The following is a 20,287-nucleotide window of genomic DNA, read 5'->3' on the forward strand; positions in this document are numbered from 1 at the left end:
AAATAAGCGCTTAAAAAGTTTGGTTGAAGGACCTGGTGTACGAAAAAACCTTTCGGTTATTGAGTCATACATCATGGGTACAGTGTAATGTCTTGTCCACGACATATGTTATTACAAATTCTTAACTACAGTTGTATAATGAAAAAGTTTCTTAGAAATATAATACGTTGTAAAAAATCAATTGTATAAAAAAATGTTTATTATTCATTAGTAACTTATAATACACGTAATAAAGCAGTATTTTAAAGTTTAGAACCTTACTATTTTTTATGAAAAACAAAAATCGAAAACATAGTTATTTTTTTAGTAAGCTGTTTAATAATTGTTTCAAAAAATACCTTTGTATGTTCATTTCTTAAAATCAAAAAATATTTTTTTACGAAATTGTATTAAATAAAAATTATTTCTGTAGACCTAAATTAAAAATTTTACTGCATATTCGAATCTAATATTTTTACACTTTGTTTTTGGATTAATATAAATAAAAAAGTTAAAAAAAAAAATTTCTTTTAAAAGTGAATGTTTGCTTTGAATACACTGTTTATTTTATAATTTTTACTAGTTTACCTTAAAAAATAATTTAGTCGGGTTTTATTGCATGAGTTCCTGTTGAAAATCAGTTTATCCAGATTCTTTATAAAGATTCGGGTGAACAACAATTAAAGTTCTGACAATTTAGTTCCTATATTTCAAATTAGTGATAACTAAATGTTTTCTTAACATAAGTTTTCTAATAAACATTCTTTCGATGTTTTTTTAACAATCATCAAAATCTTATAAACTAAACCATCATTAATTGTTTTTTTCTAATTTAAAAAAATTTAGATATTTGGCTACAAAATTTTTATAAATACAGTGTATAATCTAAGTTTATAACTTTATGGTTAGTAACGAATTTTAGTTGTTATATCAGTGTTTTTTTAATAGTGCACTTGTGAACTGCTCAGAAGTTTGCACAATAATTATTCACTGTGTACATAAGTTATGTAAAGTACAGTAAGAAATTATTAAATAGAACACTCAGGGTGCACAAAAAACTAACTATACATATCCTTGAAAACTTTTAGAACCATTGATTCAACTTAAAAAAAAAGTTTTTATATTTCGCTTTTATTGAAACTCGTCAGTCTACCGAAGGTTTGTGGTCGGATGATCGAATTTAAATGGTCAAACCTTTATTTTAATTTGAGCTTGTTTTACGGCGTACGAAAGTCTAGGCTTAGGCTTTGTAGACTTTCACTCATGTTTTCTTTGATAAAACAAGTAAATAGTCAATTTTTGTTCAGTAGTTTCTTTCAAAACTTATACTGTTCTATTTTAATAAGAATTACTCTGACAACTGATGGTCTCTTATACTTAATATAAAAGTGAATCATCATTTATTGTTTGTAATAATCTGTGAAAATAAAATAAAATTTGTCTCCGTAAAGATACTTAAGTTAAGAACTTTCTATAGCTTAATTAAAAGAAAATTACGATATCATAGTTCGTAACAACTATTTTTTTTTTGTAGAATTTAGTTTTTTTTATAAATTATAAATTAAAATATGGGGGCATCTCTTACTAAAGCGTTTGAACTAACATCAGCATCAAAAAACAAAGGAAAAACGCTTCAACTTTCTCCTTTGAACGAGCAATTATTAAATGAAATTACTTCAGTAAGTTTAAAACATAAAAACTAAAACTAAACTTTTTTTTTTTTTTTTTTCATATATAATCTTTATAACTGTAAACACTTTGAAATTGCTTACTTATAAATTCTCCATACTTGTCATATTCTTTTATTTCCAGTAAACAATAATTTTATAAGTTAGTATAACCAGAATTTTCTTTCTGAGGTTAATTTTATAAAATTTTTATAAAACAAACCTTTTCTTAATGAAGTTTCGCAAAAGCTAAAGAACTTGTTTTTGCAAAATTGTATAAGAAATGAAAAAAAAAAGATTCAAAAATATATACATGCTTATAGTGTTATATTACCTAATTTGAGTTAGAAATTTACAAAATATCTGTAGTTAACTAAATCTAACTATATATACGTTTCAGTAAAAAGTTTAAATGATAAGTTTTTTTTTCAATACATTTAAATTACTTCAATAACAAAACAGTTATAAAACATAAATTTTCAATTTTGAAAAGAAACAAGCTTTGTACTGCAACTTTTTAAGTTTTAAATACTACCTCAAAAGTCAATTAACTTTCAATCATTTTAACTCCTCATTAACATTTTAAATAGTACTTAAATAGTTGTGTACTACTAAGCTAGAATTATTTATCCCCTTATTTTATAGAAAGTTCTCACTAACTGTTTGTAAAAACATGCATTCCGTTGAAATATTTTATTGTTTTAAATAATTTTATTAAGTTAGAAAAATGCAAATTTTTTATTTCTTTTGAAGAAATTTTTCACAATAGTTTGTTTGTAAATTATTATCTTAATACCAATTTTTATTTTGTATAAAATGTTCTTGTATTTTTAGCATTATTTAAAGCTTTAAAAACGCGTAATTAATATTTTATAAGTTGCTTTATAAAATTTTATAAAACATTGTATCTTGTACTAACGATAAGTTAAAAACGTTAGATATATGTAGTTAAAAGTGTTTTAAAGTAATAAGCATGTAGTTAATAGTTTGAAAAAATCTAAAACTTTTATATAACTCACAGTTATATTAAATAAAAAACAGTTTCTGGAAAACTTACCAGGCATGAGTTTAGAAGAAAAAGATTACGTTTTTAATGAACCACTTCAATGGAATACTTCGCTTGTTATTGATGATCTTGAAAACAAGTTTAATTTTTGTTGATACTCTTAATAAAAAATGTGCTTGAAATTTCTACTTTCAAACCATAAAAAATGTAACTCAGAGATTTTTTTGCAACTTTATTTAAATGATGTTAGTACTATTATTCTTAGAAATTGTAAATGCTAATTTTCAAATAAAAAAACTAGTTGATGTATATATTATATATTAAAAGTTATATCTTATGATATCTTAAATTTTCAGAGAAAGTTTATTCGAAGTTATTAAGGAAAACTTATTATTTTTTTTTATCGAAAATAAATGTCAGAACTTAATGTCTGTTTATTTTATTAATTTTCTTATGTAAAATATTCACAGTGATGTAGAAATACCTTCACCTAAGAAAAACTCGGAAGGAAATTCATTATTAGAATTAAATGATGGAGTAATTAAAGTTCAAACTTTTGGACATATAAAAAAACTATTAAGGGTAACCAAAGAAAGTACGAAAAAAGAAATCAAAGTTTGCCTCGAAAGTTTGTTTTAAATCACTTTACGAAGTTTATACAACTTTTTCATATTAGATAATCATAACAATAGATACGCTTTTTGTCAAAACTAACTTAAAACTAACTGCTTTCTTAGTTAAAACTTAAAAGCAAAAGTCAGTAACTTTTACTAAGATATATTTCCACAACAAAAAATTAAGGTTTTAAAACTTTTACGACTTAAAAAAGTAAAAATGAAAACGTTGGTTACTTAACTTAAAAAACATGTACTAAATGTAGGTAAAAAATTGTGGACATCAAAACTATTAAATTTTAATTTTTTATATAACCTACTGTTGTTGTGCTTTCACGGTTTTCTTGGATTTAAACGATAAACAGTTGGTTAAGATAGTAATAGACTAATAATTTTTTCATATCTGACTTAAAATAATACAAAATATATATAGTTATCTTTTATCAATAACTTTGTGGTATAAATTTAAAAAAAGTTTAATTTATTACACAATCAATAAAAAATCTTATTTAAGCTTGTTTTTAAAAGTAAGAGTATTTTTTTTCAAGGTAACCCTGATCCAATCATAAAGATACTAGGTTCGGAATTCTCTACAGTTTCACCAGACAACTCGACTGTAATTAGGATGGTGGATAAAAACGTAAGACTAGTAAAATACAATATTATATATAATTTTGTATGCAATGTTTAAAAAATATCTATTAACACAAAATTTAAAGATTTAAAAAGTTAAACTAAGTTTATGTTTTAGTTATACCAAAAATAAAAGTAATTTAAATACTTTTAAAATAAATAAACAAAATTTATAACATTATTTAGTTCCATATCTCAAGCATTTCACATCTTTTTTAATGAAGAGTTTTGAGTATTATAAAAACACTAAAATTAAAAACCTGATTTTACTACCCTTATTGAATTGAAGGAAAATGACAAGGAGTCCTCAGTAAAATTGCGTTTGATGTTGATCATTCAGAACTTAGATATGAAACTGCTTAACTACTGCCTTAATGAAGTTTCAAAGTAAGACAAAATATATTTTCTGAAATTTTTTTTATTTAAAATTTGTTTAATTTAAAAAGCCTAAACTTTTTAAAATTTTGTTGTTATGTTTATAACTTTTAAAGTTATGGTTTCTTAAAAAATAAATTTATTTAAAGTTTTTAATTTTATTGTTTCTTCCTATACAAAACAACTATGAATTTTTATCAACGCTCATCAATCAAAGTACGTTTTAAAAGAGAATAAAACTACATATAAGTTTTGTTATAGATTTGCTTAAAATAGATAAAGTTTAAAGTTAATAAAATGCTTATTGAACGACAAAAAAAAGCGCTTAAAATAAATGGTCCTAGGACCTTGCGTACGAAAATACCTTTTAGTTATCGAGTCGTATATCACTTGGATACAGTTTAACTTGCTCAGGATTAATATATTATACAGACCTTTTGAAAACAAATTAAAAAATATAAAATTATTTTTGTTTAGAAACAATAAACAATTGTTAAAACGTAAATGGTGTGACTTAAAAAAAAATTATACGAAATTTAGTTTACTAAAACAAAATAAATTTTAGAAATACGCGTGTTACCACTGAAATTGCAGAACAACAAATACAACTACTTATAGAGTTTTCAGGAAAGGAGGAAGGGACACTTTTAAAGCATATCGTTTATACAACTGGTTTGAAAACTGTTCAATAAAACTTTTGAAAATAAACCGCTAAGAAAACGTTATAAATCGAATTACTGTTGAAAAGTTTAACTTAATCTTAAATTAGTTATAATAGCTTACGTTAAACTGATAGTAATTAGTTTTATGACGTTTTTATCTTAAGTTAAGATTTTTTAGTTATAACTTTTAAACGAAATTTGTAATTAGTTGTTTATTTTATGCAACGTTAAATGTAAATGTTCAATAATTTAAACTATAAATTAAATTTTTCAAACTTTTAATTGACATCTTTTATTTTCCAATCAAATATGTATTGTTAGAGCGATGAGTTTTTTATATACTGCTATAATTTTAGTGCAAAAAAAAAAGCTAAAACTAGTATACAAAAACTAGTAAAGGTTTGTTTAGATACTTTGTTAGTTGAAACACAATGATTTTATTATAAAATAAGGTTTCATTTGTTGGACTTTTTGCAACCGATTATTTTCTCAGCTTGGTTATCTATGGCGAGTACTTAAGAATCATTTTAATTATATCTTTGTCCTAAACAAATCGTTAATTTTATAGAGTTTAACTTCTAACTATTTTAAATCATGCACATATTTGTTTAATTTAAACTCAGATCACGTGTTTAGCAACGGATGCAGAGCTTTACCGTGGAGACAGCTGCAAGGAGACATTTGTTATGTTGTTGTTTATCCACACGACTCAGAAAAGTTTTGTGTTACAGCGGCTTCTTACGGATGGTTTATCAATAAGGTGAAATGTGATACAAAGTTTTTTTTACAAAACTAAGGTTTAAGTTATCATAAAAAATATTTTGGAAATCAAAAAACAATCACATGTGTGCTAAATATGGTATAAATTAAATGTATACTATACAATTTCATGTTGAAATAGAACATAAGAGACCGGTCTCAGATTACCGAAAATTTGTGGTCTGATGATCGAATTCGTATGATCAACCCTATTGTTAAACTTGAGCTTGTTTCACGGCACACAAAAGTCCAGCCTTTGGCTCTTCAGACTTTCGCCGATGTTTTTGTTGAACAGTAAAATCAAAGTAAAATATTAAGTATAGGTTAATTTTTCTGCAGTTATTAACATTTATATAATATAGTGAATTTTTTATAGCATTTGTCTATAAATATATAAAACTAGATGATTGCTTAAATTTACCTAAAAGATATAAGACTTATCTATGACAAACTAACAACAAAAAATTATATGAAAACTATAATGATTAGACGTGATTAAGGTAAGTTTTAAATAAGATTAACAATAGTTACTTGAATAAAAACTTACTTTGTAAAAATACCAAACGTAGAATAATGTTTTCCTTTAAGATTTCTTCTAAACAACTTTAATACATTTATGATTATGAGTTTAGAAGTTAAGCATTGTTACTTTAACATACGTTAAAAAAATAAATAAGTATTGTTTAGTTACACAATATTTCTATACTATAAATTTATTTTGTTGTGAAAGTAAACAATAAAAAAATTTCCACCTAAATTAAAAAAATAAAAATTATAACTTAAGTATATTGTTTTAAGTATATGTCTAAACTCTATTAATTAGAAAGTTTTACCGAAAAAAAAGTAATCAGTAGAGTTTAACTTAATTCTTTTTTTGTTAATATTTATTTCGTCATTGTAGAAAATATATAAAGAATATTAAGTGTTTAAAGTAATATTACTTAACGTTTCTAATATTTTAGGGCTATGATGAAACTACACGAGAAGTAAACTATGAAACTTCCAGCAGTGTTTACAGGGACTTGTATTCACTGTTAAAAGATAAATCTTCTGTGTTTGTTAAAAACGTTGATAAGCATGTAAGTTTATTCAAGAAAATACAGAATAGTTATATTAACATACGGTTTAATTTTTATACATTAATGTCAGAAAAAATCATGCTATGTAGTTACAATTTAAAGCTGTTTATAACAAATTAGTAGGTTTTTACATGAAATAGCTTAGATAAAAAAATATAACTTTTAACAAATTTTTAAAATTTTAGTTTTACAAGTAAAAACTGCAATTTAAAAATTGCATACGTTGTTCTTTTAATTAAATTAGTTGACTACGTGAACTTTAGAAAAAACTTTATATTTAACTACTAAAATAGTCTGCTTTCATTGATTGTCCATTTTATTTTTATTTTTAGCTTTTATGCAAGAATAGTTGTAAATTTTATATAACTTTACTATCCTATATCGATGGACGAATGACTAAACGTAATGTAATTTGATTAACTCATATAGCTTAAAAATCTGTTATATGAAAATAGTCAAAACGAGTAAGTGTATAAAACGACAAGCTTAGTTTTTATTGTATATAAGTTTCATCGAGCTATATTCTTTAGAAATAAAATAAATTAGAGAAAGGTTTATTCAAAGTAAAATCAAAAACTTGTTGAAGAGTGTTTGTTTTTATTTTAAATATAAATAACCAGCTTATGTACACGACTATCAAATTTACATGCATCAAAGTAGATCTGCAGGTAAAATCTGAGTACTCTTAATTTTTTCAAGATAAAGTTTATTATTTAGAAGTTGCTATACTAACTTTACATATATATTCATATATATTACTATTCTTGAATGAGTATTTTTAATTTAAATATGTCATTACAATTTATAAAGTGTAGAAAAAGTTAAAAACTCAACATAAAATTAAATATAGTTTTTTTGAGAATAACCCATATCTGAAAATTACTTCTACTTTTTTTACTTTAAAACTTTTTTATAGTTTAAACAGTTTTTATAATAAAGTATCTTTTAAGAAACTTTATTGTACATATCTTTAATTTTTTATAAAAATAGTATACTAATAAATAAAGAACATAGTTTTTCAAATAGATACTTTTTTTTGGTTTTCTAAATTCACTATTTTACGAATGGTAAAAAATAAAAAACTGCCTAAAAATTGCCAATACTTTTCATCTAAGGTTATAAAAATTACTAGCATTTTTTCAAATTTTTTTAAGACTTTTTTATTTTATAAAACTTTTGTAAGTAACCGATTTAACATAAAACTAAAAAATAGTAAACTAGTTTTTGGTTTTTCTAAAATACTTTTTTAATTAAACTACCAACAACTAAACAGACTGAAGCATCAAGTGAAGACTTTAAAAAAAGTTTAGAATCCTTAGATTCTACTTCAGATGCCGAAATAAACCAAGAAGAAAATTTAAAGAAAAATACAGTAGAGCTTACTGAAAAAGGTATAACGTATAATTAAAAGAATGAATTTTGCTTAATTTGTTAGTCAATACAATTTATTCTAGCAGAATTTTTATAAATAACTTCTACTTCAGCTTCAACAATATATGTAGTAACTAAAACTAATTATTAGTCACGTGTTTGATAATTTGAATTATGAACAAACGTTTCAATCAATAGTCATCTTTTAAAACTTAGAAAACATAGAAAAACTTTTATATAAAATTTAGTATTTTTTCAATTTCGTTAAAAAAGTACCAGTTAAAGTTATTTTTTGACGACTTTCACTATTTTTTTTCATCGCAATTATTTAAAGCACATAAAATTGCGCTCATTAAATTTAATTGCTTTTTTTTCGATTAAATCTGTGTTTTGCAGAGATACTAGTTAAGGTCTTTTAGTTTACTTCAGTTTAAAAAGTTTCAAAAACATTTATTTATACGTAAAAATCGAGTCTTGACTTTAAAGTTTATACTTTCACTTTTAAGCATCAAAAAAGAGTAAAGTTTTCTACACAAAGTTTTTAAAGTGCTATAGGGTTTGTGCAAATTCGAAGTTTTAAATATTTTGTATTTGTGTACAATAGCTTTTTTATCAAGTTATTGTTATATATAAACTTGTGTATGTTAATGCTTGTCTCCTACCGATGTTACTTTGTTGTGAAAGTTTTACCAAGTTCATGTAAGTTTTATTGTCTTAGAAAGATCGGCTATTTAAAAAATTACTAACAACATAAACAATTGTTTTTTGTTCACAAAAAGTATTTAATTAACGACATCTCGCTGCCAATAAAATATGAGCAGCTCTACGGAGTCTCAATAAGTCTTAGTACTAGTAAACTTAAAATACTTAAACAAGTTGTTTCTATTTTCCTTAAACTTTGCTTGTTTGATTTTTATAGTTAAACACTAAATCTCAAAAATATATCTCAAATAAAAAAATATTATTAAAGTTTTTTTTTAAGTATATTTTTATACTAACGATGATATACTCGATTTTTAAGGTGAAGTAAAACAAACAAAAATAAACTTAAGTGAGCCTACTTTAAACTGGAAAGAAACGGAAAACCCTAACGTTTCCTCTACAAGTGAAAGCAAACTATCAAATACAAACCCTAAAAATAAATCTAGTGCAAAGTATGTTTGAATCCTTTGGTAAAAAGAAACGTTAAAATTGAAATAAATTAAAATAGTTTTTACCTTTTGCAAGTTACCTTAGTTTAATATTTTTATAACAACTTGTGTTGTCATAATTGAAATAATCTGTAACTTTATGCAGTATTAGTTGAAAAAATACTCACAATACATTCAAAATATAAGTTACTGCCTGCTAGTTTAAATTTGTACTTTGCTTAGACTTATACTTTTAGCCACGCATAAAATTATGATATGTGATAATTTTTTATTTTTAATACGACTTACGTATCTACATTGATATTTGATCTTAATTATACAACTCTAAATTTTTTTATAAGTTAAATATTGATTAGCTAAAAGCATACTATTAATAGTGTTGAAATAAACTTCATTGTTTTTATACTAACCCGGTTTCTTTGTGAAAAAAATTATTCATAAAATTAAAAGCTTACCGAAACAGAATTATAATTGCAATTTTTTAATAAAAGTAATTTAGTTAAACTAATGTTCTTTGATTTAGTATTTCACGTTTTAATTTACTTATGTTAAAAAATGAAAGTGAAAACTAATATTAGCTGTGCATATGAAGAAGTCGTTGTTTTTTTTAACTTTATTGTACTTGTGTTAGTTCTTAATAAGAAAATCGATAGATAATTATATCTAATTTTGTCTTATACTTTTTATAACAACAATAATTATTAAACGTTTATCACTGTATCTAAGCAATTAGTTTTCAATAGTTTTTAAACTATTATTTCGTCAGGTTGTTAAATTTTGAGGTATTTATTTATACATTAAACTTTTAATATTTAAAACCATTTGCTTGGTGGACTAAGTTCGTTTAGTGTCTATTTACTCAGAAGATGATTTCACAAAAGACATCTTCTGTTTCATTTAACTATGATCATTTAAAGAGGTAAAATCTTAAATAGTTACAGAAATTAATTAAATATAAGATAAGGAAGAAGAAATTTACTGGTACTTACTTGATATGTACATAAAGTTCTTTTCAAATAATGAGTATTTACTTAATTTCAAAAGTTTACTTAAATAACACCTTTAGAACGAAATCAGCATTTCAAGAAGAACCTTTAATTGAGTCTGACTCTTCAGATGAGTCTGATGATGAAGAAGAGGTAATTATAGAAAGAAAACAAGATACTGGTAGTGATCTTCCATCGGAATACTGGCAAATACAAAAGCTAGTAAAGTACTTGAAAGGAGGAAATCAAACAGGTTTTTACATAAAATTTTTAGTAATCATAGTAATCTTAAATATTATGTTTAACCTATAAAAAATGATTTAAACTTTTGTAAAAGTTATAAAGCATACAATTTTAAAGATACTAAATCTATACACTTTTATAACTAGTTACAATAGTTTTAACTTCTTACAGCTACATTGATATCTTTGTGTTCCATGCTAGACTTCGACCTTCAACAGGAAACATGTCAAACAGCAATCAGAGACGTCGGTGGTCTAGAAGTACTGATTAATTTGTTAGACACTGATGAAGTCAAATGTAAAGTTAGTAATTTTTATTTACCTAAATTCATCTGGTCAGAACTTTTTATTTAATTTATTTATTTACTGTAATGGCAAGGTTTGAAAAATAGTAATTTTGTAACCAAATTTAGATTGGGGCTTTAAAAATTCTAAAGCAAATCACAAAGAATGTTCACATACGGAGATCGGTTGCCGATTTGGGTGGTTTAGAAGCCATGGTTAAAATTTTAAGGGCGAAAAACAAAGAACTTAAGTGCCTTAATGCTGAAACGATTTCGAACGTTGCTAAATTTAAGAGAGCAAGAAGAACAGTAAGACTAAACGGAGGAATACAGTTTCTTGTAAGTTAATTTCTATTAAAAGAAAATTTTTCAGATTAATTAGGAGCTCAAACTTTAGTTGGAATTTTTTGAAAACAAATATACTTTTTATTAATGGATAATTTTTGAACAAATAAAAAGTAGAAAATCAGCACTCAAAAACGATACAAGTTATCTTAAGTTACAAAACAAAGTGTATGCCTTTTAAAAAGAAATGATGTTTTAGCCTTTTCATTGGTATTTTTACTATAAAGTTTGAAATTTTACATAAAATTATATTTTGACAGTAAATTAAAACAATAGTAGGAGTTATTATTAAAACAAAAATTTCAGGATAAAAAAATAACTTAAAGGTAAGATTTATAAAATAACTTATAAAATAAATTTAAGTAAATAAATATTATTTTTCTAATTTCTTTTTTTTTGACTCGAACTGTTTTATTTTTAACGAATACGTTCAAACATCAAACATCATCATGACTATTTTTGTAGGCTTTTATTTTTACGTAATTTTAAAATCTTCTAACAAATGTTTGGTAAACTGCGGTCCCTGAAGGGTAAAATTAAGGCCCGCGTGCTTGTACATTTTTGATACTTACACTACACATTCTAGGATCTGAGATAAAGAGTAAGAAAAAAATTAAAAGTATTTAGCATACTAAAAAGGTGACTTTGTAACTAAAACTACAACTGCGGCCCGCAAAGATTTTTTTTTGAAATTTGGCTAACAGTAACCAAACGCCTGCCGACCCTTGTTCTAAAACATAGAATATGCATGTACATAATGTATATTAACTCATTATAATATACAAGTTTAATCCGTGTTATTTTATGCTCTATTAGATAAAGGAAAAAAAATCGTTCTAAAGTTGTTATAAAATATTTAGAGCTAGAAAATTTTAGTTCTATAAGCTAGTCACGAAGAACAATTTAAGATATCGATATTTTAGAAAAAAAATATATAGGTAGATCTTCTAAGCTTCCCTGAAAATTCAAACGACATTGAAATGGATATGGAAGTTGCAAGATGTGGAGCACTCGCTTTGCTGTCCTGCAGCAAATCTTCTAAAAACAAACGAGCTATGAAAAGAGCTGGTATTATTCCGCTGTTGGCAAAACTTCTAAAATCTGAAAACGAAGCGATGCTCGTCCCAGTTGTCGGAACATTACAAGAGTGCGCTTCTGAGGTAGGAAAATTGTTAATACGATTTGTTTAAATTCATACAACCCTGTTTAACCTTTAGCTACTGCCTGAGTATGGAAAATAGTGAAGTTTCAGAAAATTTCTTAATTACTATAATATTTGTTTATAGTGTACTGTTTTCAGCAATGTGTAGAAGTTTTTTTTAAGCTGACGTATTTGTGTAATAATTAAGACAAGCTTTAAGTATTTTAAAATCAGTAAAATGAGTTTAACTTTTGTTATTTTGTTTGAGATGTGAGAATTTTAAATAAATTTCTTTTAGCTAAGCTATAGAATGGCTATCCGTAAAGAAGGTATGATACCTCACCTTGTGAAAAACTTAAGCAGTGAAAGTAATGAGTTACAAACATATTGCGCCGCAGCCATTTTTAAAGCAGCCGAGGACAAAGTTGCAAGAGACATGGTAAGAGCTTACGGTGGTCTGGATCCATTGGTTAAATTACTTCCTAAATCTGACGATAAGGCTCTTTTGGCTGCCGCAACCGGTGCTATTTGGAAGTGTGCAAAATCCCAAGAAAATGTTCTAATGTTAGACTTTTTAAAATACTTTTTAAAATTGTTCAAATGTTATTTAGAGTAAAATAAAGTGTCATTATCAGAATTATAAGCTTGATTTTATTAAAAAATATCAAATTTATAAAGTTCTTACAAATATACCTATCTATGTCTAAAACAAAAATTTCAGATTTCAAGAGCTTCACGCTATTGAGCAGCTTGTGCAGCTTATGGATGAGCAGCCAGAGGAGGTTCTCGTCAACACTGCTGGATCTTTAGCAGAGTTTTCTAAAATACCAGAAAACAGAACTACTATTAGAAAAAGCGGTGGCATTCCTCCTATCATAAGGCAGTTGACGCAAACAAACCGGCAATTGTTAGTAAACTGCAACGACGCAATTGCAGAATGTGCTTTTGATAAAGACAACATGGGGTTAGTTATAAAACTTTGTAAAACAGCCTTTTAATAATATTTATACGCAAATTCATTACATTATAACGCAGAGAGGTATTTTAGAATTTAAAATTTCGAACTTTAATAGTGTCTATTCATACTAAAGTCTTTCTTTAAAATTGAATGTTTTTCAGAATAATTGACAAACTAGATGGAGTTCGTCTTATCTGGTCACTTTTCAAAAACCCACATGAAGATGTTCAGTCTAGCGCGGCTTGGGCTATTTGCCCTTGTATAGAAAATGCGAAAGACAGTGGAGAAATGGTTAGAATAAAATGTATTTTGATACCTTCAATTTTAATTTTAAACTTATTGATAACTTTTTATGTTGCTCAAATTTATATTGTTTAGCATATATTTAGCATTTATATTAACAAAAAAAATTCTGTTTATGTTTGATCTAAAGTATGCATAGGTAAACTTATAATAATTTTATAAAGAAATTACTTTTTAGGTCCGTTCTTTTGTTGGCGGTCTTGAGCTGATCGTATCTCTTTTAAAATCTGACAATGTCGAAGTTCAATCATCTAGTTGTGCTGCAATTGCCCAAATTGCCAAAGACGAAGAGAATCTGGCAGTTATAACAGATCATGGAGTGGTTCCACTGTTAGCAAGACTAGCCACCACAGTGAGTTTTCTTGATTTTTGTTAAGTTAAGTAGTTTTGTATTCCTTAAAAAATTCAACGTTATCTCTTATAATTTTGTTTTAATAAATTAGTTTACATCAATAGAACTATTAAAAACCATGTTCCAAAAACAGCTTCATTAATAACAAGTATTCAAAATTGTAAAAATAAGATTTTAAAACTTTGTAAGGTCTGTATAAAGATAGTATAAATTAATTATTAATTTTATCAGAAAAATGATAAACTACGACGTAACTTAGCTGATGCCATTGGCCAATGCTGCAACTGGGAAAACAACCGGAAGTCGTTTGGTGAGCACAAGTCTGTAAATCCACTGGTTGGTTATTTGAAAAGCACTTCATTGGACGTTCATCGATCCACTGCAATCGCTTTGCACCAGCTAAGTAAATTTCCTGGCAATTGTATCACTATGCACGAAAGTGGTGTCGTTCAGGTAAAATATACTCATAACTTATCAAATTGTTTTGTTAAATGTGAAAACTTGAAAAAAAAAGTTTTTAATTAGAATTTAAATTTTAACATTATGCAAATTGATTTTGTTATAATGCAACAATAAATAGAAGCTAATAAATTGATGTTTAAAAGTTTTAGTTTTAGTATGACATATTTACTAAAAAATTAATTAAACTAATATGTTGTTTTAAATATGGGTAAAACAGTCTAAACACATATTATACAAAAATAATAAATTATTATAAAAACTTACAGTATTTATTGAAAATGGTGGGAAGCACGGACGTTCCGCTTCAAGAAGCAGCAGCATCGTGCATCAGCAACATCAGAAGACTCGCCTTAGCCAATGAAAAATATAAGTACGGTGGTGAGTAGCCACTCCAGGATTATTTTTAATAAAATAAAAGTTATCATTTACTGTTGTTTGAATATTTGATTTTAATATTTTTGTTTCTTTTACACTGTGTATCTTTTTGTCAAATTCTTTATCGACTTTATAAAAAATCAAAGCTCACTAGTTTTTGACGCTTTAGTATCTGTCGTTTCTTATTATAATTTTGAAAAAAAATTAGAAAAAAAGGTCAATTATTCATTTTATGTCTTGATAATACACGTAAAAAGTAATAAACTAATTCTAAATAGATTATAAAAGAAAAACTAATTTTTTGCTTAATTTAAATTATGAATGTTATTTATTTAGTTTAAACTTTTTTCTACAGTTTTTCTGTACTTAAATTACATTTTTTTGTAAGCTTAAAAACTAAGAAACATAACGAGAAAAAAAATTAAATTATATTTTTGACATGTTTTATAGTTTTAAAAAACAAGTATTGTTTGTTTCTATTCGTTAATTATTTTAAAAATCAAGCTCGACTTGTTACAACTAATATATTTTGACGCCTATGTTTTTTGTAGTAATGTAAGATTTTACCGTCTTTAGATGTGCTACTATTAAAAAGCTTTAGAGAAAGATTCAAAATTTAAATCTTGTAATAGTTATTCTCTAGTAACTTAAAGCATAAATTAACATTTAAATAAAAATTTACTTTTACAATAAAAATAAAACAGCTTTAGTGATAAGTTACATACACAAACTAAAAAATTATTATCATAATTTATCTTTTTAATTCTTAATTAGATATAAGTAATTTGAAATTCAAAAAAGTTGTTGAAAAAAATTTAAATTAAAAACATCTTTAAACAACGACAAAATAAATTTAAATTAAGATCAAATAGGACAATATAAACTTCGTTATGTTATCTCTGGTTTTAGCAACAGCTTACTGTTTAACAACTTTTAAACTCCATATTGTAACTTCTATTAGCTGAAAAAATAATAGTAAATGTTTTAAGAAACATACAACATTCTGTAAAAAAAATGACATTTAACTATAAGGTAAAAAAATCAATTCTCATATAATAAATAGTTCATCAAAAAAACTTTTTTTGCTGACTTAAACAACTTTTTTACAAGGTAGTTTCGATAAACTTAGAAAACTTAAAAAAAGTTATTTGCTTAAATGTTTAAAAATATACAGTTTAAAATTATATGTAAAAGTTTAATTTATTAGAACTGTTAAGGTACTGTAGTAACAACGACATTTTTAAAATGTGATTTTATAAATCTTATATAATCCTGGACAAGACGTTAAACTGTACCCGTGGTGTATGAATTGATAACCGAAAGGTTTTTTCGTACACCAGGTCCTACGCCTACGACCAACTATTTTGATCGCATTTTTTGTCGTTCAATAAACAATAAGTTATAACGTTAGCTAGTTCTTTGATTTTTATACGGAGTCATAAATGTTAAAGTTAAAATTCCTACTTTTTATCTATAGTAAATAATCTTTGCAAATAGAGAAATGTGCTGTTTTTATAATTTTTTTTATTAAATTGAACTATTCTTATGTTAATTCTATTATACTTTTTAAGATATATTACAGCACATTTAAACTTTTAAAGTAAAACTAGTTGGCTACTCTAGAGTCTAGACACAAAAGCGACTGATTTTATATGTTTTAAGAAAAAAGTAAAAGCTTCAAAGAAAAAAAAAATTTAAATTAGTAAAGTTCGATAGAAAACATAATATTTTTGTTATATCATCAGCAAAAAAAGTTTAACAGTTTTACGTAAACTAGATTTATTCAATTAATTTTTAACTGTACTCTTGAGTTTATCTTAAAAGCTTTATTTAAAAAAAAAAACTTAAATCCTAATCGACTTATGTAGTACATAGTTACTATGTTTCCGACACGTCAAAGTTAAACAGACTAAATTGGTCATATTTTTTATGCAAGCTTAAACTAATATCAGTTCCACATATTGTTTACTAACAAAGTTTCACTACAGCTTATTTTCCAATTATACTATTACTGGTTGTACACTTTTATTTAGGTAAAAAATTGTCCTAGATTGTTGGGTTATTGACTGCAATTCGTAGTTTATTAAGTTTACATTATTTCATTTGTGTTTCTATAAAACCTTTTTAGATCTAATATGATTCATTTCACTTGTTTCACTTTTTTCACAATTTAGTCTTATTTTATTGAGTTTTATCGAAGCTACAAGATCTTTTTACAAATTAAATTTTTTTTTTTGAGATATAGCAAGTCTAAGTCAGAGGCAACAATAGGTTCCTTATGAGAGGTGCAAACTAAAACCATAATAAAAGACTATTTCACTAAAAATCAATCTTCTTCTACGTTTTTTGAGGTAGTTATCTCAAAAATGGTAAAAAAATTAGATTTTTAGTGATTTCTACTTATTTGCTGTTTTAGTTTGCGCCTCCCATAAGGAACCTATTGTAGTCTCCAAAAATTATTTTGAGTTTAAAAAAATCTGCAAAAAGCAACTTTAGCTTTATTAAAACTCAATAAATTAAGACTAAATTGAGAAATTGGTAATTTAACCACCTTAAAAGACATATCTAAAGTAGCTTTACAATATCTTTTCAATGTTGTTATACTATTATTTAACACAGTTTTAACCTTTAACTTAACTTTAAACTAAAAGTTCACCCAAATACATAACTTTTAAAACCTGGAGGAAATTTCTCAAAAACCAGTGGCAACCCTAACTAAAGTATGATGTTTTTATTTTGTGGAAAAATCTGGAACTTTAACAATAATCTCTACAAAATCTGGAATTTTAATTCAAAATAATTTTTGAGATATAGCCGGTCAAAGTTGGAGGCAAAAATAGGATCCTTATGGGAGGCGCAAATTAAAACAGCAAATAACTAGAAATAACTAAAAATCTATCTTCTACGATTTTTGAGATAACTACCTCAAATTTTAAGAAAATGTTCCTTGCAATATTTAAAAATTTCTGTCAGAACAGAATTTAAAAAAAATCAAGAAATAAATATTTTATAACAAAAAAACTAAAAAAGAACATTTTTTTGTTTATTTTTTATATAAAATTTTTATTTTTTAATTTTTTTAAAATTCCTTCTGTCAAATTTTCTAAATATATCAAGGAATATTTCCTGAAAATTTGAGGTAGTTATCTCAAAAAACGTAGGAGAAGATAGAATTTTAGTGAAATAGTCTATTTTTTCCGTTTTAGTTTGCGCCTCCCTTAAGGATCCTATTGTTGCCTCTGACTTTGACCGGCTATATCTCAAAAATTGTTTTGAATTTTTAAAATCTGTTAAAAGCATTTTATAGCTTGGTAAAAACTATATAAAATAAGATCAAAAACCAAAAAAGGGTGTTTACCCCCCTATGCCCTTAATAGCTTACTACATGTTAAATAAAGATGTTTATTATAAAATACTTATTTTTGAATTGAAAAAAAAAACAATAGGATCTTTTTAACAAAAATAGGACATTACCTTAAAATTTTGTTTGCTAGTTGTTTGATAAATAAAGAAAAAATATTTTTATTAAATTTAGAGTTCTGATAAAAATGGTAATAATAAGTTGGAAACTAATTATATCTTAAAAAATTATAAAATTTTTCATGTTGTATACAAATATATTTTAGTACTTTATTTGAGCTTTCATGTAAGGGCTAGTTTTAATTTTTGCAAAAAAATATTGTTGAATCCCCTATGACCTTGAAGTTACTCAGGTTTTTCTTAAATTTTTGAAAAACTTAAGAAGACTTAAATTATTTTTTGTTAAAATTTAAAAAGAATTGATCAAATTTAGGTTCCAATTTTGTGGTTTTTTAAGCAATAAGGGTTTAAAATATTTGTATTATTGTTAGTCTTATTTTTTATGATAGTCGTTAAGCTAACAGTTGCTATATATTTTTTATGTTATTTTTTGAAAATCAAAGTAGCTTCAGAAGCATAATCAATCAAATTTTGAGAGCTTCTTAGGCTCCTTACAGAAGGTGCAAACTAAAAAAGCAAATATAAAATCTATCATCTTCTACAATTCTTTAGTAATCACTTCAAAATTTGAAAGTTTATTCCTTATTAATTAAAAAAATCTTTTAGAAGAAACTAAAAAAAAATAATTTTTTTTTTATTTCAAAAAAGCACAAAAAAAATATTTTTTAATTTTTGTCGTAATTTATAAAATAATTTTTCAGAAATTTGTTGTGACATAATTTTCTGAATATGGCAAGCAATCAGGGTATTTTTTTTAATGATAAAAAACTCAAGATAGTTTTAAGATTTCTCTAAATCTTGGGCCAGAATTTCTAGATTTTGAATGAGATTTTGTTGATTTAGTTCCAATATTTTGTTATTTTAGTAACAATTTAGTTGAAATGCTTCTTGATTTTAAAAGTTTTAAAATTTTATTAAAAGGATTTGAAAAAACTCAGGTCAGTTAAGGTCACTCACTCTCAGAACTGTTTTTTGACTCAAAGAGTGGCAACCCTGATTGCAAGAAACATCAACAAAGTTACAAGTTTCTAGCACAAAAGATAAAAAAAAGGTATATTTTTAGTAAATTTTAAAAACTCTTAAGAAATTGGTGATGAAAAAATTGCAGTTCACAGATTTGTAATGGAAAATTTTTACAGAAAGATGACTCTATCATAGTAATTGTAAATTTAGTATAGATGAAAAACTGACATATGATTTACACTGTAAATGTTCATTTAAGGCCAATGTTAATTTTAATTAAATACTCCACTCTATGGCCTTAACTTGTGCTGTACCATTTAATTTTTATTAGTATTATAGTATCAATATGTAAACATATCGAGCATTGCAAGCATATATTAACAGTCATCATCTTGGTTGTTTAAAAAAGTGTTTAAACTTATAAAAAAGTACTCAAAAGGTTGTTTTTTTCTTAAAACTAATTCTAAATGAAACTCTAATAAGCAATAGTCATCAAGTAAACTTAGGCTCTTTCTAAATAATCAGGGTTCCCAAATAAGCCTGGAATTTGAGAAAAAAAACCTGGAATTTTGAACTAAAATTACTAAAAAACGTGAAAAAACATAGAGTTTTAAACAGTTTTTATATGTAAAGTAAAAAAAATTAAATTTGACACAACAAATCTGTCATATGTTATATTTTTTGTCATTATAATTTTTATTAGTAAAAACTCTTTGTAAAATATTTAATGTAGCTGTACAATATCTTTTCAATGTTGTTATAATAATCAAAACAGTTTTTTACCTTAAACTTAATTTTATACTGAAAATAAACCAAAAAACTTGTACTTTCAAAAACCTTGAATAAATTAAGAAAACCTACAATGAATTTCTCAAAAACATTTGGCAACCCTGAATAATATTGCTAGTATCCAATAATACTAACCTAAAACAGGATTGCCATTTAAGGCCATAGGGGGGTGAGCCATGTTTTTTACCAGTTGATCTTATTTTATAGAGTTTTTTCTAAGCTTGAAGATGCATTTTATTGTTAAAAAAATTCAAATTATTTTTTAGATATGACCAGTCAAAGTTGGGCCAAATAATAGGTTTCCTGTGGGA

The 20,287-nt window shown here is 25.0% G+C and overlaps 1 protein-coding gene across 1 annotated transcript; it reads left to right on the forward strand.

Annotated features, from left to right (window-relative positions):
* The first annotated feature begins 1,519 nt into the window (after positions 1-1,519).
* LOC145844410 (outer dynein arm-docking complex subunit 2-like) lies at positions 1,520-14,912 on the forward strand. Its single transcript, XM_082951808.1, has 20 exons — positions 1,520-1,658; positions 2,688-2,791; positions 3,123-3,280; positions 3,815-3,906; positions 4,189-4,286; positions 4,840-4,946; positions 5,560-5,696; positions 6,658-6,774; positions 8,048-8,165; positions 9,167-9,299; positions 10,363-10,535; positions 10,697-10,827; positions 10,938-11,147; positions 12,092-12,313; positions 12,593-12,858; positions 13,016-13,258; positions 13,414-13,543; positions 13,734-13,907; positions 14,139-14,360; positions 14,636-14,912. Exons 1-20 carry the CDS (start codon positions 1,548-1,550, stop codon positions 14,753-14,755), a joined length of 3,066 nt encoding a protein of 1,021 aa, XP_082807934.1. The 5' UTR covers positions 1,520-1,547; the 3' UTR covers positions 14,756-14,912.
* The last annotated feature ends 5,375 nt before the right edge of the window (positions 14,913-20,287 follow it).

Source organism: Thalia democratica, chromosome 9 (genome assembly GCF_965202585.1).
Source record: "Thalia democratica chromosome 9, ktThaDemo2.hap1.1, whole genome shotgun sequence".
Lineage (NCBI taxonomy): Eukaryota > Metazoa > Chordata > Thaliacea > Salpida > Salpidae > Thalia > Thalia democratica.